The sequence below is a fragment of the Calypte anna genome, chromosome 17 (assembly GCF_003957555.1).
Source record: "Calypte anna isolate BGI_N300 chromosome 17, bCalAnn1_v1.p, whole genome shotgun sequence".
Classification (NCBI taxonomy): domain Eukaryota; kingdom Metazoa; phylum Chordata; class Aves; order Apodiformes; family Trochilidae; genus Calypte; species Calypte anna.
The window spans coordinates 4575434-4597241 of NC_044262.1; the positions used below are offsets into that span (position 1 = coordinate 4575434).

At 40.2% G+C, this 21808-nt stretch overlaps 1 protein-coding gene across 14 annotated transcripts in view; it reads left to right on the forward strand.

Moving 5' to 3' along the window:
- SPTAN1 (spectrin alpha, non-erythrocytic 1) overlaps nt 1–21808 on the forward strand; it is a 47666-nt gene that overhangs the window by 19349 nt on the left and 6509 nt on the right. For 6 of the 14 annotated variants that reach the window (XM_030461014.1, XM_030461007.1, XM_030461006.1 and 3 more), the window contains 36 exons: nt 69–273; nt 413–594; nt 1275–1518; nt 1772–1894; nt 2624–2841; nt 3556–3648; nt 4027–4161; nt 4554–4702; nt 5998–6057; nt 7752–7950; nt 8377–8481; nt 9193–9216; nt 9541–9576; nt 9818–9865; nt 10475–10566; nt 10761–10905; nt 11021–11202; nt 11375–11474; nt 11611–11808; nt 11924–12070; nt 12410–12513; nt 12644–12806; nt 13285–13299; nt 15095–15226; nt 15576–15713; nt 16067–16171; nt 16383–16591; nt 17407–17527; nt 17680–17801; nt 18153–18285; nt 18742–18840; nt 19175–19334; nt 19555–19631; nt 19793–20002; nt 20272–20568; nt 21015–21127. In XM_030461014.1, coding sequence (XP_030316874.1) covers nt 69–273; nt 413–594; nt 1275–1518; nt 1772–1894; nt 2624–2841; nt 3556–3648; nt 4027–4161; nt 4554–4702; nt 5998–6057; nt 7752–7950; nt 8377–8481; nt 9193–9216; nt 9541–9576; nt 9818–9865; nt 10475–10566; nt 10761–10905; nt 11021–11202; nt 11375–11474; nt 11611–11808; nt 11924–12070; nt 12410–12513; nt 12644–12806; nt 13285–13299; nt 15095–15226; nt 15576–15713; nt 16067–16171; nt 16383–16591; nt 17407–17527; nt 17680–17801; nt 18153–18285; nt 18742–18840; nt 19175–19334; nt 19555–19631; nt 19793–20002; nt 20272–20568; nt 21015–21127 — 4883 coding nt within the window. The remainder of the gene's footprint in view (nt 1–68; nt 274–412; nt 595–1274; nt 1519–1771; nt 1895–2623; nt 2842–3555; nt 3649–4026; nt 4162–4553; nt 4703–5997; nt 6058–7751; nt 7951–8376; nt 8482–9192; nt 9217–9540; nt 9577–9817; nt 9866–10474; nt 10567–10760; nt 10906–11020; nt 11203–11374; nt 11475–11610; nt 11809–11923; nt 12071–12409; nt 12514–12643; nt 12807–13284; nt 13300–15094; nt 15227–15575; nt 15714–16066; nt 16172–16382; nt 16592–17406; nt 17528–17679; nt 17802–18152; nt 18286–18741; nt 18841–19174; nt 19335–19554; nt 19632–19792; nt 20003–20271; nt 20569–21014; nt 21128–21808) is intronic. The other 8 variants (XM_030461015.1, XM_030461002.1, XM_030461008.1 and 5 more) reach the window with 3 other exon arrangements.

The following is a 21808-nucleotide window of genomic DNA, read 5'->3' on the forward strand; positions in this document are numbered from 1 at the left end:
GATACTAATTTTGGATTGAAAGGTTCTTTTTTTTTTTTTTTTTTTTTTTTTCCTTTCTTCCTCTGTAGGATCCATCAAACTTGCAAGGTAAAGTTCAGAAACATCAGGCTTTTGAAGCAGAGCTGTCTGCTAACCAGAGTCGAATTGATGCCCTGGAGAAAGCTGGCCAGAAGTTAATTGATGTCAATCACTACGCATCTGATGAAGTGGCAGCTCGCATGAATGAAGTTATCAGCTTGTGGAAAAAACTTCTGGAGGCCACTGAGCTCAAAGGTATGACTTGCTCAGAATGCAGGCAGGTTTTGTGTTGGTTTTTTTTCTGGACAGTTTAGCCAGGAGAAGACAGGAAATGGGTTAAATGAAGTGGAAAACTCAAGTTGTCTTTTCTCATGCAACGCTGTCTCTCTGTCAGGTATAAAACTGCGTGAGGCCAATCAACAGCAGCAGTTTAATCGCAATGTGGAAGACATTGAGCTGTGGCTGTATGAAGTAGAGGGACACTTGGCTTCTGATGATTATGGGAAAGATCTTACAAATGTTCAGAATCTTCAGAAGAAACATGCTCTGCTAGAGGCAGATGTTGCTGCGCATCAGGTAAAGGAAAAAATTGCTCTTTCTGCCCTTTCAGATCTGCTCGTTCAAAAGCATTCACTCTGCAGACCTTAGCATGTCTGTATTTTCATAATTTTTGTAGCTTTGGGCTTTACAATGTATCAGAAATATTTTTTAACTGTAACTAAAACTGTGTATCTAAGAACAATGTCTTCATGACTTCGACAAAAATGAGCTTTCTGAAAAAGTAAAATTCCTCACTGTGATCTGCTGACAGCCCAGTGTTGTTTCATGCTGTGAGTACCATCTCAAAAAGATGTGTTGTGCTTTGTGTGGGATGGTTCTTCATTTGCAAATGATCTTTAGAATTTAAACCTTAGCAAGAAAATCAACAAAATGTGGGTTCCTGGATTTGGAATTCCTGTTTGCCAACAGCTAAAAAAGGGTTCATCTAGAGAAGTGCATCTGTGAAGTTAATGTAATATCAAGAATTTCTTGTTTATTTTATGAAACTGTCAGATGAAAACAAATTACATTTATGCAATATGCTTAATACTAACCAGGATTTAACTGTTACCCAAATTATGGCACTGGCAGTGAGCAGCTGGTGACACTCTCTTCTTCTGTCACAATGTCAGTTTTTAGTAGGGCCTGGAAATGTTTCGAGTCACTGCAGCCAGCTCACAAGTTCTCACATACTGCTCTTGCTGAATTAATTTTAGGATCGTATAGATGGCATCACCATCCAGGCACGCCAGTTCCAGGATGCTGGGCACTTTGATGCTGACAACATCAAGAAGAAACAAGAAGCCTTGGTGGCTCGTTACGAAGCTCTGAAGGATCCCATGGTAGCTCGCAAGCAGAAACTTGCAGATTCTCTTCGCCTGCAGCAGCTGTTCCGTGACATTGAGGATGAAGAGACCTGGATTAGGGAAAAGGAGCCTATTGCAGCATCAACAAACAGAGGTTGGTCCATCCTGTGATACCCGTGGAGCATTCCTTGTAAACTTCCAAAATATTTTATTCTAAACATTGTGAAGGGTTAAATATTGGTCATCCCTCTTGGTTCTTTAACTGTTATGTTATTTCTACAATTCCAGTCACTAGTTTTCATAGCACTCTGTCTTTGTTGGGATAGTTCCTGTTCTCCAAAATTGCCTGGCACTGGTTGTAGTTCCTGGACTCTGAATTTAATCATTAACTGTTTTATATCTTTCAGGCAAGGACTTAATTGGTGTCCAGAATCTGCTCAAGAAGCATCAGGCTTTGCAGGCAGAAATTGCAGGCCATGAGCCCCGCATTAAGGCAGTCACACAGAAAGGAAATGCTATGGTGGAAGAGGGTATGTCTCAATGCTTTTATTTCTTCCTTTCAGAAGAAAAATCCAAAAGTCTTCATGCTGAATTTTGTTCTCTAGCTCTGTACAACTAAGAATCACAGTCTAATTTTACCCAGGCCATAGACAGGTACCTGCTAGCAGGTTATTCTTTTACCTTAAAATAAAAATGTTCTTTGATGGGAACCTGACACTGTTTTCACTCATCTCCATCTGCTTTTGACAAACACATGTAGGCCCTATATTCAGCAGCTTTGTGCCTATGCTATTTTAACATCCATTCTTAACTTTAATAAATCATGATGCAAAAGATAATGTTCCATAAAGACTGTAAGAGTCTTTCCTGCTTTTAAATAAGTAGCCATCTTCATTTCTGACTGTGTTCTTAACACCAGAATCCAGGATTCAGAATGCATGTCAGAAATATTTGTCTGTTGTCAAAACTCTCCCACTTGAAAGAAATGACTTTTCTTCTTTCATCATCAAGAAGTGTTATGGTGTGGCTTGTTTTGTTCTTCATGACTCAGATTCCTAGTGCAGTTTGATGGAAAGGTGCAGGGATTTCTAGTCTGAGGCAACTGGACAAGCTGAGTTACATTTTCCTTATTGTCAGCATGGCCTCTGTAAGTTTAAACAGGTCTAATTTGTGTGACTTACAGAAAGTACAATAATCTTTTCATGTGCATTATTTATGTCTCCTTAAGTCCTTCAGTTTCCTTTCCTTCTGTTATCTAGGACATTTTGCAGCTGAGGATGTGAAAATCAAATTAAATGAGCTGAACCAAAAATGGGATTCTCTGAAAGCAAAAGCATCTCAGCGTCGACAGGACCTCGAGGATTCTCTGCAAGCTCAGCAGTACTTTGCTGATGCTAATGAGGCAGAATCCTGGATGAGAGAAAAGGAGCCCATTGTAGGCAGTACAGACTATGGAAAAGATGAAGACTCTGCTGAGGTACTTGAGATTGATTGACTCAGGTTTGCATAAACACAGTGAGGATTTATCCAGTGGTAAAAAAGTAAGGAGCTCTGCTCATTGGGGGATTCTTCACAAAAAGGGCAGAAGATTTTTATATCAAACTGAATTTTGACTCGGAGTCAAAGGATAACTAAGACACAGGAAAATCTGGAATTATTGCACATGAAACTTTGCTGTTCATGATATTAAGCAAATTGCAAGGAAACATTATATTCACTCTTTTAGGTGTTTTGGGGGTTTTGTAAAGTATAATGAGACTAATATCAGCAAATTTCTCATGTGATGTTGCATTTCAGTATGAATCTGATTTGCAACAGCTCATTGGTCTGGAAGTAATTTTTTTGTTTAGAGTTATTTTAATGGTATCATTCTGTGGTCAAACACCACATCCCAGATACTGCTGACTGATACCTCATCAAAATGAAGTGCAGTTAACACTATTTTCAGAATGATTATTCCTGGTCAGAACAAAAGAATGTTTCTGAGATAAGGTAGAGGGAAAAGCACTAGAAGCATTTGGGCTGCTATCTAGCCTGTGAATAAATAGAAGTACTTATTCTTACAAGAGTCACAAGACTGGCAGCTCTGAAAACCCCACATTCCCTGTGTATAAAGCCAAGGTATATATTTGAAGCAGAGTAGTCTGTACACCTTACCCATTTTACAAATGTTTTTATCATTTGCTTTCAGGCCCTTCTGAAGAAACATGAAGCTTTGATGTCTGATCTTTCTGCTTATGGCAGTAGCATCCAGGCATTAAGGGAACAGGCCCAGTCATGCAGGGTAAGGAAAGATGTTAATCATGTTGCTAAAATACTTGAGTCAGCAGAAGGTAAAGACAAAGCTTAACAACAGTTGTTGGTTTTGAGAACTTATTGCAGACTGTGCTTGAATTAAAAAAAAGAAACAAAACCAGTCTGTTTTTATAATCCAAACAGGCAGCTGTGTTGCTTTGGAAGAAAACAGGATAACATGATGATTTTCTAGGTTTGAGCCCAGGCAGCACCTAAAATAAATCTATCTGCAATATATTTGTTTCAACAAAAATATATTTAAGGCACTCAAGTAGTGTTAACTAGGGCTGAAGTATTTTTTAGGACAACTGCAGTGATTGAAGTAAACATGGAACAACACATTTTTCTTGTCCTCATTCTTTGTTAGCAACAAGTTGCTCCCACAGATGATGAAACTGGAAAAGAGCTTGTTCTGGCACTCTATGATTACCAAGAGAAGAGTCCCCGGGAGGTGACTATGAAAAAGGGAGATATCCTCACCTTACTCAACAGCACCAACAAGGTATGCTCTGTGGAGCATTTGTTTTTTAATAAGAGTGTTCAAAGAAGTTTAAGAATTTGCACATTTACTCTCTTCTCCCATTCAGCACTTCAAACAGACTTCTTTAGTTCATTCTCATGACTTTTCTAAGTAGGATAAGCAACATGTGCTACAGGGCATGTGGCTAAGGACATTTCCTGTCTGGTGAGGAATTTTTGGCCAAAGAAGGAGTAAGACCTAGATGGCTTCAAGAAATGTTTGAAATGATCTCCATAAAAAGAACAAACTGTTGGGATCATCACCTCTTTGCTTGTGTTAACAGAAGCCTCTACTTTGCAGCTTTCAGTTACTCAGCAGACTTTATGCTTTCCTCACAATGATTGTTCTGTGTTGGTTTTTTCCCCTCACCCCAGGACTGGTGGAAAGTTGAAGTTAACGACCGGCAGGGCTTTGTACCAGCTGCCTACGTGAAAAAACTGGATCCTGCCCAGTCTGCATCCCGAGAGAACCTCCTGGAAGAGCAGGGCAGCATTGCCTTGAGACAGGAGCAGATTGACAACCAGTAAGATCTCAGTGCTGGGATGTGAGAGGCATCCACCATGTGCTGGCTTGGCCTTTGTCTTGAGATGCCAGAAGTTTAGGCTGATGCCTCTTAAACTAGGGAGTAATTAATCTGAACAAAACAAGGGGCTTCTTTACCAGTCACAACCAAACATGTTGAGTTGTTTTATACTTATTCTAGATTTTCTTGTTGATTTTCCCATTTTTAACTGTAAAACTCATTACACTAGAGCTCAACTTGCTGTCTGACTTCAGTATTTTATGTGCTCTTTTTGTTGTTGTACTTAACAACTTAAACTTGTTTGTGAGTTATATCTGTCCTAAACAGCTCTTGTATTTGTAGTTGTCACTTCTTAACATGTAATCTGTTTTGAAAAGCTTTCTTAAATTTGGTTATGAAAAGTACAGTGACCTCCCTGTATAGGGCTTCCTCTGGAGGTGACCTGCATAGGAGCTGTGCCTACTTTGGTGGTAGCTCATTACCTTTTTTCCTGAAATGTGATGCCATTATTTGTTGCCACTACAAGGGCTGAAACCTGCACCCCCTCTTTTTTTATTTGTTTGGGTTTTTTTCCTTTTGAAAGAGGAACATGCCATTGCAACTAGATAAAACTGCTTGGTAATGCCCTCCTAAAGCCACATGGCAGTTGCAGATTAGTTCAAGCAAGGACTGTGGGTGATAGCTGTGAGCTACTGGCTCATCTTATCAAGCCACTTGGAAGCCAAAGCTGGAAGTTCTGTGCACACTGCCATCTGTTTGCACAGCTATGCTGTCATTCTGCGTGAGAATTTCTTCCCACTCAGTTGTTTTGAGTCACCAGCTCTTACAGTGAACACAAGAATTGCTAACTTAGGCCCTAGAATTTAAAACAAACAAAAAAGCTTGGATCAGTGAAAAGAAAGGAAAATCGTGATGCATAGTTCAGGATTTTAATAATAATGTAACTTGCTCTATGGGTTTTCATGCTACTTTTAAAATCTAGAACAGAGGTACCTTATTTTGAATCCAGGGAGAGGGAACCACCTTTTCAGTCCTCAGCCAAATGGCACAGTGACCAGGAAGTGAGGAGACCTTATAGAGAGAGTTCAACTGTACTGCTGAGGTTTCCTTGTGTGAATTGTTCTCCTGGTCTGACTTGCTTTATTTGCTTCTGAGTGACACCTAATTCTCTCCATTTAAGTGTGAACTCTTAAACCATCTCCTATCCCAGACAACCCATGGATGGAGCTGCTGCTTTCATTGTTAATCTGACTAATTTTTGGCATGCATTTGCTGTGCTCCCTCTGTCTGTGCAGGACTCTCATAACTAAGGAAGTCGGCAGTGTATCTCTGCGTATGAAACAGGTCGAAGAACTGTGAGTAGGATTAGCCCTTTCTAAACCATGCTGTCTCCATCCTGTCACTGTTCATTCTCTGGTTCTTTCTTTGGGAGAGCTGTTCCAAAGAGGCATGGAGGAAGCAGTTTCTACAACGTGAATTATCCGAGTTTAGATGAGTGTCTGTGTTTCTTGTGTTCTTTGTAGCCAGCCAGCTGCTTCTCTTGTTGGTTACCTCTGTGCTGCTAAATTGGTTGATCATGTTCTATTCCATAATGTTGAATTTGTTTACCACGTGAGGCTTTACTGGTATTTGGACTGTTTTCTTTAAAAAGCATCTGTTATATTTTCTGAGGTGCAGATATAAATAGGAATTCATTTATATAGATGTAGAAAAATACATACATATTACCAAGTAAAAAGTCAGATCTGAATGCTTGAGTCTGGGAAGGGTAGAGTTACAGTTTATCAGATAAAGTAACACTCATGCTGAGTAGTCAAAAGCATTAGTTTGTTTATATAGGGTTTTTATTATAATATCCTAACATAAAGGTTTTTTTCTGGAAAAAAAATACCAAGTTTGCATTGTGATTTTGGAGGTTGCTAGGAGACATGAAGCAACAGTGTTTGTTGGCTGTGCCTGACTGTCTCTTCCCAGAGATTATATTTCTTGAGAATCAAAAGTGAATTAATTGTGTTAATTTCTCAAGTGTTGCAAAGCAACTTTAAGAGGTCTGCTTCTGAAGGAGTCTTGCTTTAGATCCTCAGTGAGCTTCACAAGTATTTCATGCCTAAAATTATGTGCTGAGGCAAACACCTGCAGTTGGGGCAGGCTTCAGAATTGTTTTTCTTCATGCAGTAGCTCAGTCAACTCAGGGCAGAATGTTTCTATTCAAACCTCATATGAAAGATTTTTAGTTCCTTTCTATCCAGCCTTAAACCAGGATAGCCAGGAAACCACTAAGTCTCTGCTTCCATGGAGCTGACTGTCAGTTTGAGGTACAAACAGCACAGCCCAGGTTAGCAAGGAGTTTCTTCCACTGACTTTGTAGTCTCTGAGTTATTGGTTAGGTAAACACCACATGATGGAGCTTCAAGCTGGGAGTGTGATTGCTAAACCAACTGTAAATAGATAAATCAGTTTTAACATTTTGAGGTTTTACTGGGCCTTTATTCTAACATAAACCAGGAGTAATTTCACTGAGGACAGGAATTCCAGAGATGTAAGAACAGTGCATTTCATGGATGTCCCAGTTGCATATAGTTGTGTTATCTAAGAAATAACATGTTTTTTCTAAACATTCAGCAAATTTTACACTGAACAGTGCCTGGGTAAGACACTTCTGCCAAATAGCTGGGGGACCAGTGGATTTTATTAGTCTGATGCCAACTTTAATGTACTATAGGAAAATACTCAGAAACCCTGAGGGATCATTCCTGCAGTGCAGTGCTGCTGTAGCATAAGAACCTACCCTGACCTAAGCTGTGATTTGGGTTATTTTGTGCCCAGTGGGGTGTTGCATGTGGAAAATCTCATTTTGCTGTGCATGTCCATGTGGAGGAGGAACGTGTTGCTGCTCACGTTCACCTCCTCATGTACAAGTAGATCACTCTATAGAGCAGTGTGTAGACTGCAGGGATTCCCAGCATCTTTGGTGATACCAGAACTTGGTAAATTACTGTGACTCAGCTCAATCTGACTGCATTCTGCTTTCCTCTTTTGCATTTTCCAGGTATCACTCTCTTCTGGAGCTGGGAGAAAAACGCAAAGGCATGCTAGAAAAAAGCTGCAAGAAGTTTATGCTTTTCCGTGAAGCCAATGAACTTCAGCAGTGGATCAATGAGAAGGAAACTGCACTCACCAGTGAGGAAGTGGGTGCTGATCTGGAGCAGGTGGAGGTGCTACAGAAGAAATTTGATGATTTTCAGAAGGTATGTTGTAATATCAGATGCTGGTTTTGGTCTCTCCCCTCTGACTCTGTCCATTAGCTTGGCTGGAAGCATCTCAGTGACTTAGTGAAATCACTTTTCAAGTTGGCCTGTTAGCTTTTTCAGGGATTATAGCTTTTGGTCTCCATATTGGTGATGATAGAACACACTTTTAAACTGCCAGTTATACATTTCTAATTGTTAATTAACCTTGTGTACAGAAAACTGATAGTGTGGGTCTTTAATCCACTAAAGCTCAGTGCTGGCAGCTGGGGTGTCTCAGCAGAGACTCTCCTGCATTGTATGTTCAGTGGTAACTGTAAAGGTCAATGTGCTGGATTCCTGCTGGTTACAAATCACTTCTTGGCACCCCTTGTTCCACAGGTTTTGCTTGTGTGACTGTTAATGCTGTTTTACTCTCCTGTGCAGGATTTAAAAGCTAATGAGTCACGTCTGAAGGACATCAACAAGGTTGCAAATGACCTGGAGTCAGAAGGGTTGATGGCAGATGAAGTGCAAGCAGTACAGCAACAGGTCTATTTTTTTTTCTGATTTAATTTAGTCCTCTTGAGAATCAGAAGACCCTCTTTCTTTCTTGTGTTTCTTGTCTTCTGCTTTATGTGTCATTGCAAGATTCTAGCTGGTTTGTTGCTCTCTGGTCTGGTAATGCTGCTGTTCTAACCAGAGACTGCCTGTTTTTAAATAACACTATGGTAAATTGCACCATCTAGAGCTTTTTTCTGTTCTTAGGAATGGAAATTCTTCAAAATAATATTAAAAGTCATGGAGAACCCACACAGTAGCTGTGCTTCATGTCAACTTGAAATTTCAGCCTTTGCATATTTGCAAGAAAAATGGTGAAGAATACTAGGGGAAAAGAGAAATAAAATAGAGCCCAACTCACAGGGGGGGTTTGTGGGTTCTCTGGGATTTTTTTTTTTTTTCCTAACACATCTCCCCCCAGCCTTTCACATGGCTGTGCTATTTCTGTAACTGATTCAGTCCAGTGCCAACAGAAGATTGAAGCAGCTTGGGGCTTTTTTTTTCTGAGCTCTAAGGTGAAGTGTTGCCATAGATGGTTGAGTAGTCAGACTTCCATTTCTGCCACACATGTGGGTTGTGTGAGCACTATTTTGGCTTGATGATATGCTGTTAACCAATTTGAGGATAAAAGTTCTCAAAACCAGTAAAAACTTCCTATTAGAAAATAAAAAGCTCATTCTGTTTGTCCCTATTCCTTTGCAGGAAGTCTATGGGATGATGCCCAGGGTAAGTGTTGATTTCTGAGATAGTGGGGCAATTGTAACAGATTTGGGTTGTACAAGTACAATTTTGGTCATAATTGTAGTCCATTTCCCTTAAGGAACTCAGTTGTGACTCTGAATGGACACAGGAAGATTGTCACTGGTCCCTTCATGTCCTGAGAGTCTTATCCCACATCACAAATTCCAAAATGACAAAAATGCTTCCTTGTATAAATTGATTTACTCTGTTAAGAACTGAACACGGAGAACTTTCAAAGATTTTTAGTATATTCTGATACTTTTACATTTTGCTCCCTATTTGAAGCTGTTTCTTTATGTTTTTAAACAGGATGAAACTGATTCTAAGACAGCCTCTCCTTGGAAGGTAGGTGTCATGACTTGGTAGCACACAACAGTAAAGTAAAACAAGTCTTCACTGAAGCCTTTAAAACCTTGGGTGTTTGTTTCTTCCTGCACTTTGTAGAGTTGAATTTTATGAAATCTGTATTTCTGAGCAAGGCAAAGTCATGGATTTTTAAGGAGTTTCTTTCAGTTGTTTTTTAGCTCTGAATGGTTAGAGGTGACTTTAATACTACATTTTTTTTTATTTCTTCTTTTTCATGCAGTCTGCACGTATGATGGTACACACAGTGGCAACCTTTAACTCAATCAAGGTAAGAATAAAACTTTTTCTGAGCTGATTTTAAAGCTGAGAATGTTTTACCCTCTCTTTCTGTATTCTGTCTTTCATTACTCTTTATAAACCATCTTAAATGGATTTAAAGAAGTATTAGCATCAGTATCTTATTATATACATAAAATAATTTGATTTTAAGTCTTGTGGAGAAACCCTTAAAATTATTTTATTTAACTAGGCTACTTGAATTGTGCATTCTTCTGTAACTGAGCAAAATATAGTAACCTTCACCCATAAAAAGCCAGTCTTCTGATTTATCTTATTGACACTTGAAGGAGTTTATGTACTGTAAAATAAAGAAGTGTAGCTATTTTAGGGAATCTTCCAGCATTGCTGTCAGTATTCTTACTGTAGACCCCTGAAATCAAGCCTTTAAGAATGGAGATGAAGAAGGGGTTGTTGGCTGTTTGCAAATGTCAGCAGAATGAAGAAGTTGTGGATAAGTGTTGTGAATAAATTGTTACTGGCTACTGAAGTTTTCTCTCTGACATGGTGAAGCTTCATTGAGTCCAGCAGGAGAGTTTCTTGTGTGAATGCTGTAAAACCATGGTCTGCAGGATCAGTGGGGCTTTTTTTTGTTTTGCAGGAATTGAATGAACGCTGGAGAGCTCTGCAGCAGTTGGCAGAGGAGAGAAGCCAGCTGCTGGGCAGTGCCCATGAAGTCCAGAGATTCCACAGGTGAGGTTTTTGTATTGTATTTCTTCTTCATTCAGTAAAATCCTGTGTCTGTTATGAGTGTTAAAACATAACACTCATATGTTTAAACATAGTTACCTACTATGTTAAAACACAGTGACCTACCTGGTAGGTATCAGAGGTTCTAGTAGACCTCCATTTTAATTTTCTTTTTGTCTTCCCTTCACTCAAATCAGAGATGCTGATGAAACAAAAGAATGGATAGAGGAGAAGAATCAGGCATTAAATACAGACAACTATGGGCATGACTTGGCCAGTGTGCAGGCTCTGCAGCGCAAACATGAAGGCTTTGAGAGGGATTTGGCAGCTCTTGGAGACAAGGTGAGGTTGTGAGAAGGACAAAAGCAAAAGCTTTCTTTCTGTCTAACAGAAATGACTGAACCATAACAAGATTCTCTTGTCTTCATTCTGTTTATTTTCCATTCTCTAATTCTAGGTGAATTCTCTTGGTGAAACTGCCCAGCGGCTGATCCAGTCACATCCAGAATCTGCTGAAGATCTCCAGGAAAAATGTACTGAGTTGAATCAGGCTTGGAATAGTCTGGGAAAACGTGCTGACCAGCGCAAGGAGAAGCTTGGAGATTCTCATGACCTGCAGCGTTTCCTTAGTGACTTCAGGTAAAGGTTCTGTTCCCTTCCTCTCAATTTGTCTGGTCTGTCATTAGTGAAGTATACATGGATTATTGTTCCACAGGAATATTTCTGAGGAAGGTTCCAAAAAAGGTCTCATTTTCTTATGACTTATTTCACTGGAAGGAGGGAAAAATTCTCAATGAATGTGTGTTCACAGGGACCTTATGTCTTGGATCAATGGAATCCGGGGCTTGGTCTCCTCAGATGAACTTGCCAAGGATGTGACTGGAGCTGAAGCTTTATTGGAAAGGCACCAGGTATGTGAAAGATGTGTGGATAATAAACACCAACAAATAGTTCTTTTTTCTGACATTTTCCATTTAGAGTTCTGAAAAGAGATCAGTTCCAGCTCTGCCATCTCTTTCCTTAATAACACATCTCTGTCCCTTGCAGGAACACCGCACTGAAATAGATGCAAGGGCTGGCACTTTCCAGGCATTTGAACAGTTTGGACAACAGCTTCTGGCTCATGGACACTATGCCAGCCCAGAAATCAAGGAGAAACTGGATATTCTGGATCGGGAACGGACAGACCTGGAGAAAGCCTGGGTCCAGCGCAGAATGATGCTAGACCAGTGCCTAGAACTACAGGTACTCTGCTGCATTTTTGAAAAGAAAAATAATTTCTCCTTTCCTGCAATTTGTTCTAGTGATGAGTGATGTTCTTGGGCTGTCTTGCTCATCCTTGGGAGTTTTTTCTCCCCAGCTGTTTCATCGGGACTGTGAACAAGCTGAAAACTGGATGGCTGCCCGAGAGGCTTTCCTAAATACAGAAGATAAAGGAGACTCCTTGGACAGTGTGGAGGCACTCATCAAGAAACATGAAGATTTTGATAAGGCAATCAATGTCCAGGTGAGGAATAGTGCTTTTTGCTTTTTGCTTTTTTTTTTTTTCCCCCAACAGAAAAAGCTGTATTTTCCAGTTTATTGTAACAGAAGCCACCTACTTTTATTGAGATCATAGTGGTGTAGCTTGGAGTACAAAACCTAAGTTTTTTCCTAAATGCCACAGGTGATAGTTTGAAATTGAACTCTCCAGTCCTGTAGAAGATAGACTTCCTTTTAGAGTCACATTTACAATCATGTATACATTTAAAGAGGAGGAAAAAAAAGTCTTGCTCTGTTCCATACCCTGCTCATCATTTGGCTTTAAGGAACCCCAGTCCTAATTTATGGCTTCTGTTTTTAATAGGAAGAGAAAATTGCTGTCCTGCAGTCCTTTGCTGACCAGTTGATCTCTGCTGATCATTATGCAAAAGGAGTCATTGCAAGCAGAAGGAATGAGGTTCTGGACAGGTCAGTATTGCCCTGTCTGATGGGATGTGACACTGACTCAGAGTGCATTTGGCCACCATTCTGTGGCAGATAAATGTGATGGTGTGTGCAGCCCCAGGTTTTCATTCAACATGTGATAAATTGCATCCAGGTGGCTTCGTCTGAAAGCTCAAATGATTGAAAAGAGATCAAAGCTTGGGGAATCTCAGACCCTCCAGCAGTTCAGTCGTGATGTGGATGAAATAGAAGCTTGGATCAGTGAAAAGCTCCAGACTGCAAGTGATGAGTCATATAAGGATCCTACAAATATCCAGGTGAATATGATTCTCAGCTCAAAATTCCAAATAAAATTGTTAACTCTGCAAAGCATGCTCTGGTTTTAAAGAAATATGCTGAGGAATTCTTGTTCTGTGATACCAGAATAATACATTGTGTTGGACATGTTCTCCCTTTAACAAGGAGAAAGTGGAAGATACATTATGCATGAAAGGAGACCCAAAATAGAACACACTTGGTAATTATTGATGAATATAATTAGTAAGATATGTGGTATGTGTAGCAGCAAGTTTCCTGAAGAAACCCCTGAGTAGCTGTTCTGCCTTTCTCCCTCCATTTAGATAAAAAAATGAGGAATTTGAGATTTTGGGTCTCTCTTATATTCTAAAATGTGAAGTCTTGTTTATTTTTCAGTATTAAGGAATAAATTAATTCAAGTTACCTCTTGTCTTTTAATACTGATTTATGTGAAGTAGTATGAATGCACTGAACTACTTCTCTCAATCTGTTTTATAGCTTTCCAAACTGCTGGTAAGTAGTTTGGACTAGCCCTGGTATGTGAATTTGTTTTCTTTGTATAGCTTATGTGTGAGCACAAGGTCTGGTTGCAGTCTGTGGCTCCATCCATCAGCTCATGCAATCTCTTTGTTTTCTATTAGTTCTTGACCCTACATCCAGGTACAGCTATTGATCTTCATGTTATGGTTGTGGCTTTTTTGTTAATGCCTCTTCAGCATCATTTATTTATATATTCATTTTGCAGGTGTTCTGCATGATCTGTTTAATTTATGGTGCATTAGTGATGTAATTTGGGGGGAGGGAGGGTGTTGAGTTAGCCCATAAAAAAATGGGTTTCTATGAAAAAAAAAAAAAAGGATTTTGGCTACTGGGTCTGTCATCCTCCTGTCTGGATCTTCAGCAGTAATGTATGGTATGGTAGCAGTTGTTAGCTTGTGTTTGTGGAGTCAAATGCTGAAGATGGAGGATTTGAGCAAATGATAGACCTTGAGGGTCTATCCTGCAGCAGTAACACAGAATCCAGAAGTAACATAATAATACAGAAGAAACACTCTGGGAAAAGATACATACCAGATGGAAAGCTTGACAGGACTTGTAAGAATGCAAGAAGTGGGGTAAAATGAGGATAAATGGGAAGAGAAGACAGAACAAAGAAAGGGGAAGCTACCTAGAGTAGGAAAAAAGAGAATTGTTGCTTGTCACATTAGGCTGTGACACATTAACATTTTTATTTCTTCTTTAGTTGAGAAAAAAAAAAAAAAGGAACCTTATATTAAACCAAAAAAGGCTTGGCTGGGATTTGCTGTCATGGTAATTACATGGAAATATGCAATTGGCAATTCAGTTTCTAATTGAATTTCACATGTTGGTAAATCTCACTTAGAAGGATATGCTTTTATAATCTCAGCATTCAGGATTGAGAGTTCCCAAAATAAAGCAGTTCATGCAGAATTTCTCATGCCAGTGCTACAGTATTTGCCATCTTTTATTTTTAATCTAACATTTCCTTCCATTCCATTCTCTCAGGGCATTTATACCCACATCCAATGTTACTAGCATCTCCAGTTAATCCTTGTAAATTCTGTCCTGTCATTGTTGTGCTATTATCATCTTTCTGGTGGGTGGATGGATCATGTATATATGAAAGACAATTGCACACTTCCTCCTACACCAAGGCTCCTGTTGTTCTCATGGTGCACTCAACTCAGCAGAGAAATTTTTTTAAAAGTAATGTGGCTCTTTTCATAGAGGTTTGTTAATTCCTTATTTTCATATACAATGTGGCTGTGTAGGACAGCTACCAAAATTGTGCAGAAATCAGTCTGTAGCAGGGATTTCTCTTTAATATCTGTAGATTTGGAAGGGAAATAGAAATTTGTGAAATTACTATAGGGGTAGAAAGGAGTAGAAGGAGTAGAAAGGATAACCTGCTGTGCTTCTGCTTCGGGTATTTATCGTTGCTGCTTTTCCCAGGTGATGGCACTGAAAAAGAGAAAGCTTTACTTGAGTAACAGCTGAGCTTAATGCAAGGAATGTTGCATGGGCATCTGTAATGTGCAGAAGGTGTTGCCTGAGCTGCACATAGGAGCTCACTGACAGTTTTGCTTCATCAAAGCTTGGTGGTTACTCAGACTGAGAGTTACTATTTGAGCGAGCAGTAAGTATTCCTACTGAGAGAGAGAACTTCAGATCAGGCTACATACAGAACTCTGTGTATGTTATCAACTCATACTCTCCTCATGGCCCATGAGAACAATTCTGGAGCCCTCTGTCCAGTCTCTAACAGTTTTGGGTTTGTTTTATTCAGAGCAAACACCAGAAACACCAGGCCTTTGAAGCTGAGCTTCACGCCAATGCGGATCGGATCCGTGGAGTCATTGATATGGGGAACTCCCTGATTGAACGAGGAGCCTGTGCTGGCAGTGAGGATGCTGTGAAGGTTGGTACAAGGCTGACAAGATTTGCTCAGTCAATGCTTTAAGAAGTGTTTGGATAAGAAGGGAAGAGTATCCCTCAGAAACAAGGCTTGGTTTATAGCAGTTTTTTCCATTTCACTGGGCAGTAGAAACCAGGGCAATCATTCTGATTTCTTCTCCAGGATCAGTTTTCCCATCCTATGATCAGGATGTAGAATTTGAACTGACTTTTACAGCTCAGCAGCAGGAAACAGTGACTCTGTAATTTGCATGGCTGGAAACAGCAGCCAAACTTGCACAGTGTTCTGGTTTTGCATTTATCAGAATTTACATTTTTAATCTGTAGCATTTATCTTTTCCATTTTCTGACAGGCCCGTCTAGCTGCCCTGGCAGATCAGTGGCAATTCCTGGTACAGAAATCAGCAGAGAAGAGTCAGAAACTGAAGGAGGCCAATAAGCAACAGAATTTCAATACTGGAATCAAGGACTTTGATTTCTGGCTTTCAGAGGTAAAAGAGATTGGGATTATTTTATTTACAAGAGTAATTTTTTCTAATTTTTCACTCCTTTTGCTCAGATTTTGTGGAGCACAGTCAGCCTCTAAGCAAATCTAGATTTGTTTTGCAAAAAATCTATCACTGAAAATCTTGTGGATGCATTTGTTTTTATAAACAATAAGGTGAGAAGCAGCATATTTGCATGCAGTCTATTAGGAATTAAACAGGTGATGAGTCAAAGGTTCATGCACAGTATAGGAAATTGAGAAGATAATCTCTTTAAAACTCTGCAGCTTGATTATAAATTCAACAGTTTTGTGAAAACACAACTCATTCTTCATCCACTTTTCTTTCCCTACCCCCAGGTGGAGGCCTTGTTGGCATCTGAAGACTATGGGAAGGACTTGGCATCAGTTAACAACCTTCTGAAGAAACACCAGTTACTGGAAGCTGATATATCTGCTCATGAGGTACTGCTTTCTCTTTTAGATGCATCCTAGTAATCAGCAAATTGTACAGGTACCACTTCAGTCCCTGCTGCACTGATACAGTCACAGAAACGTGTTTTCTTAATAAAAGTTGTGCCTCTGCCCAGGAGTCAGACCATGATATTGACACTGACATAACAAGCACTGCAGTGATCTCCAGGCAATTCACACTCTTTTTCACTCGCATTTCCAGGACCGTCTGAAGGACCTGAACAGTCAGGCTGACAGCTTGATGACCAGCAGTGCTTTTGATACATCCCAAGTGAAGGACAAACGTGAGACCATCAACGGGCGGTTCCAGAGGATTCAGAGCATGGCAGCTGCTCGCCGGGCAAAGCTGAACGAGTCCCACCGCTTGCATCAGTTCTTCCGGGACATGGATGATGAGGAGTCCTGGATCAAGTGGGTATCTGGAAGTTCCAGGCTCTGGAGTGGGGGCACGTGCTTCCTGCCAGCTTGCCAACAACATTCATAATACACAGTGTGGTTTTATAACTTATCTTTTCCACAAGAATGTGTCCCTGTAAGAACTCACCTTTGCCCCCCATTCAGGGGAAACTGTACTCGAGGTGGCTGCAGCACCAGTGTGCACGTGGCTTCTTATCTCTACATGTTTGCTTTGGTCAAACCCAAGAAGGAAAGCTCTGTATTGGAAAAAGTGTTTAGACATGGACCAGATAACTGAAAAGTGACTCTTGGGTTTTTTGGGAGAGCTGCTGGCAAACTTTCAAACTGTATTTTTTTCATCCTGGAGTACTTCTTTCATTCTAGCCTGTTGGAGTAGTTAATAAATGCTCTTTCCATATTGGTGTTAGTAGCTGGGAGGAGGGACAGATGTGAGCCTGACAGAAATGATTCAAATTAGAGAACCTTTTTTGTCATACTTCTGAAGTAAAAAAATTAAATTGGACAACAGTAGGTAAACTTTAGAAAAGGTATCTATATTCTTAAAAAGAAAAGAGGACAGAGAAACTCTCCACCAGAGATAAATGCCAGGTCCTCTGTTGCTTTCTTTCTTTACCCCACACATTACCCTGAATGTGCTGCCAGGGCCCAGCTGCTTTTTGCTGGTAATTCCTGAACATCATTTTTACATCCAAGATTTTTGTGCTATGCAAAGCATTTCCTTACACATAGTATTTTTGGGGGGTTTTATCAGATTTGACCTATAAAAGTATTTTCAAATTTTCTCTCTCTCTCTTGTCTCTTGACTTCAGAGAGAAGAAGCTGTTGGTTAGTTCAGAGGACTATGGCAGAGACCTGACTGGAGTGCAGAACCTTAGGAAAAAACACAAGCGCTTAGAAGCAGAATTGGCTGCCCATGAACCTGCTATCCAGGTAAACACCTCTCCTTGACAGAGTTCTCTGTAAATAACACCTGTCTTGTTTGTGGCAAATATGAAAAGGTGTGTTTGAATCCAAGTAGAGTACATAATTCAAGTGTTGTTCCATTAACTGTGTTCCATTAACTGTGTTTCTCTGCTTTGCAGGGTGTTCTAGACACTGGTAAGAAGCTTTCAGATGATAACACAATTGGGAAGGAGGAGATACAGCAGAGACTGGCTCAGTTTGTGGATCACTGGAAAGAGTTAAAGCAGTTGGCAGCTGCTAGGTGTGTGAGAGATGTTTTTGTAAAATATAGCATTCATTAAAACAGTTACATAGACTTGAAATCACCTGGTCTTAATCCAGTACCAGAATGGGGTTTTTTTAATAGAAGCTGTTGGGAAAAAATGATTAATTCTAGTCCTTCAGTAGCTGCAGGCTTTGTGTCCTAGTGAATTTCTGGAGCTGTAGACAAGGCAGTCTGCTGCTGGAGAAGTGAAATGTGAATGATTGTTTGTTTAGGGTTTGGTCTCTGTACACTCTTATGTTTTCTACTGCTATAATTTGTTTTTACATCTTACAACCAAAAGCCACACAGCAACACTGTGACCAGTTTATTTTTCTTTTCCCATAACAGGGGTCAGCGTCTAGAGGAGTCTCTGGAGTACCAGCAATTTGTTGCAAATGTTGAGGAAGAAGAAGCCTGGATCAATGAGAAAATGACACTGGTAGCCAGTGAGGATTATGGGGACACCCTTGCTGCTATCCAGGTATGGAGAGAGCTGCCAGCTCTCTGTTGTTTTTGTTGCATTATTGTTGGTTAGAGCTTAATGAACCTTTTCTTGAATTGTCTTTACAAGTTAGAGGTTATTGTTGGTTCCTTCTGAAGGCATGCATTGTGAAAAAACTTAAATTCATTTTATAAAAGTCTACCAAATAAATATTATTTCCTGTAGAAAAGACTTGCAGTTTAGTGTAGCCTTGCATCTCTTGGCCTTTGCTGGGCAGTCCTGGTTAAATCAAATGGCAGAATCTATATTGGAAGTCAGTATCTGTTTCCTTTTGTCCACAGAAAACAGCAAGTTGTGCTAACCAGATAAGATTAATATTTTTTGTCAGAAAAAAATTATGCTAGCTGATTTATAGCAATAAATTATTTTCTTTCTTTTACCTTTATTTAGTGGTGAGAAATTATTTCTGCAATATACTCTCCCTTGTATTTGCAGGGCTTGCTGAAAAAGCATGAAGCATTTGAGACTGATTTTACTGTCCATAAAGACAGAGTGAACGACGTTTGTGCTAATGGAGAGGATCTAATTAAAAAGGTGAGCCACAAACTAGTTAGGAAAATCCAAAACCAAACAACAAAACCAACTTCAAAGAACCAACTACCCAGAACACTTTAATGTCAAAGTATACTTACCCTCTCTGAAGACTGATTTGTTGTCTCTTGGAAGAGAGCTCTTACTTACTTTTTGTAGCTGAATAAGGTGTTGGTGTTAACTGCTCTCAAAGCTATTTCTTAGGCAGTGGTTTTACAGTTGAGCCCAGAATGTTCCAGTTGAAGTCCTTGCTCTGCCACCAACTTATGGGGTGCCTTGGAAGACTTTGAGATCATACAGCATGCTGCTTTTTTTTTTTTTTTTGCTCCTGATGTAGAACAATCACCATGTGGAGAGCATTACTGCCAAGATGAAGGGTCTCAGAGGCAAGGTGTCAGATCTGGAGAAAGCAGCAGCTCAAAGGAAAGCCAAACTGGACGAGAACTCTGCCTTCCTCCAGTTCAACTGGAAAGCAGATGTAGTGGAGTCGTGGATAGGTAATTTCTTCGGGGCACAGTATCATGGCACACAGAAACTGAAATGCTCCTTCATTTTGAAAGATCTCAGCTTCTTGCTTGCTGTTAAAATGAGCACACCTAAAGACAAGTAATCAGCAGTGTTACACCTGATTTATGCTGTTGGGGTAACCTCATCTGGAACAGAGGGAACATTTGAGATAGAGTCTGACATTTTTACTGAACTTGTTTCATTTTCCAGGTGAGAAGGAAAACAGTCTGAAGACAGATGATTATGGACGTGACCTCTCTTCTGTGCAAACACTACTCACCAAACAGGTCAGTGCTAATGCTGCTTCCACTCATTAGTGTTGGAGAGAACAGGTGAACTCTGGGAATCCACAAGAGTCTGGTATTTATGTTTGAAATATATGCAGCATATTGGAATGGCTCAATAAAAACACAATCTAAAATATTTTGTTGTTCTCCTAATGCTTCAGGAAACTTTTGATGCTGGACTTCAGGCTTTCCAGCAAGAGGGAATTGCAAACATCACTGCTCTGAAAGACCAGCTACTAGCAGCCAAACATATCCAGTCCAAGGCCATTGAGGCTCGGCACGCTTCTCTGATGAAACGCTGGAATCAGCTACTTGCCAATTCTGCTGCCAGGAAAAAGAAACTCTTGGAGGCTCAGGAGCATTTCAGAAAGGTGAGTGGCCAAACCACGGGGCTACAGAAATCTTAATTGTTCTCTATGACTAATAATAATACAACACTTGCAAGTTCTGTAGTTCTCTCATTTGCAGGTAATTATTATGGAGATCCTGGAGACTTGCCATAAGCATTTCTGAGATGCTTACAAGAAATAAGTAGTAAAGTGAACAGTCACTGATGCATCCTAATTGCAGAGCATCTCCTATGGAAGGAATATTTGCATTACTGTGTAACTGAGCATTTGGCTTCTTTTCTTTTTTCAAGGTGGAGGATCTGTTCTTGACGTTTGCAAAGAAGGCATCTGCCTTCAACAGCTGGTTTGAGAATGCTGAGGAGGATCTGACAGATCCTGTGCGTTGTAACTCACTGGAAGAAATCAAAGCCCTGCGAGAGGCTCACGATGCTTTCCGATCTTCCCTCAGCTCTGCCCAAGCTGACTTCAACCAGCTGGCAGAGCTTGACCGACAGATCAAAAGCTTCCGTGTAGCTTCCAACCCATACACCTGGTTCACTATGGAGGCTCTTGAAGAAACCTGGAGGAATCTGCAGAAAATTATCAAGGCAAGTCACAGAGAGGCTGTTTTCATAGTTTATGACTGTTCAGCTCTTCACTGGAAGTTGTCTTCCAAGAGAATCAGTGCCAGAGTTTGTCACGATACTGAAGGTGGAAATATCTCAAAATTTGGGAGCAGATAAAAAATTCTGTTAGCTATAAACTTATTTGCATGGTCTTCCATTTGCTGTCTTTCAAAAGACAAAGCACATGTGCCTCACTGTACAGTGGTATGCAGTGCAGTAACTGCTGGTTCAGTTCCAATTTTCACAACTTCATTAGGAATGTTCTCTGTCATCTTAGATGATTTTCTCTGGATGACAGACTCTGAGCACTCAGTCTTGTTTTTTGAGCTTCAGAACTGCCATGCAGCTCTTGCATTTTGTGCTTTTATTATAATATGGGGACAATCACATTATTTCTCTGTTTGAAATGATTTTTCTTTGTTTCTCAGGAACGTGAATTGGAGCTGCAGAAGGAACAGAGAAGGCAGGAAGAAAATGACAAATTGCGCCAGGAATTTGCTCAGCACGCTAATGCTTTCCACCAGTGGATTCAGGAGACCAGGTATATTTTGTCTTCCCCAGGAGCTGCCCTTAGATAATTCCTCAGCTAGCATTTGTACCCATCCTACATCTCTTAGGTCTGTCAAAGTTGTAAACGTCTCCTGCTGAAAAGCAGCTACTCAAGACTTGTTCATTTCCTGCAGTTGGGATTTGAGGGAGGCCCCGTCAGCCACAGGGAAAAGCCCAGAAACAGCAGCCTTTAAAAATGCTTCTGCTTCTGAAGTTTTTTCCTGCTTTAATTCCAGTTATCCAGGCTTTGAGTTTGCAGTACAGCTGGGGGAGGAGGGAACAAACAGATGGAAGTAGAATGGGTGAAGTGCCCGTGGAGTTTCTATTAATGCTCCTTTTGTGTTAAACAGTTTATTAGAAATCTCACTAGAATTTCAACAGAGAAAGAAACTGTGAAAAAAGCTTTAAGACTACTTTGTAATCACTCCCTGGGGTGCTGTCTAATAATACCCTTGCCTAGGGAGAGTAAAGATTTTACTGCTAGACAGAAAAGTCTCAAGGTTGAGGATTGCAATGGACATGTTTCTAGAACACAGGTAACTGTGCTCAGACAGTGCTGTCAGCCAAGGCTAATGCATTCTGGTCCAGAGGAGGTGAGTTCTGTTTTCATGTAATCCTGTGATTCTTCATCTCTGTGTGTTTACAAATAGTTCTATATCTGTCTTCATGAAAT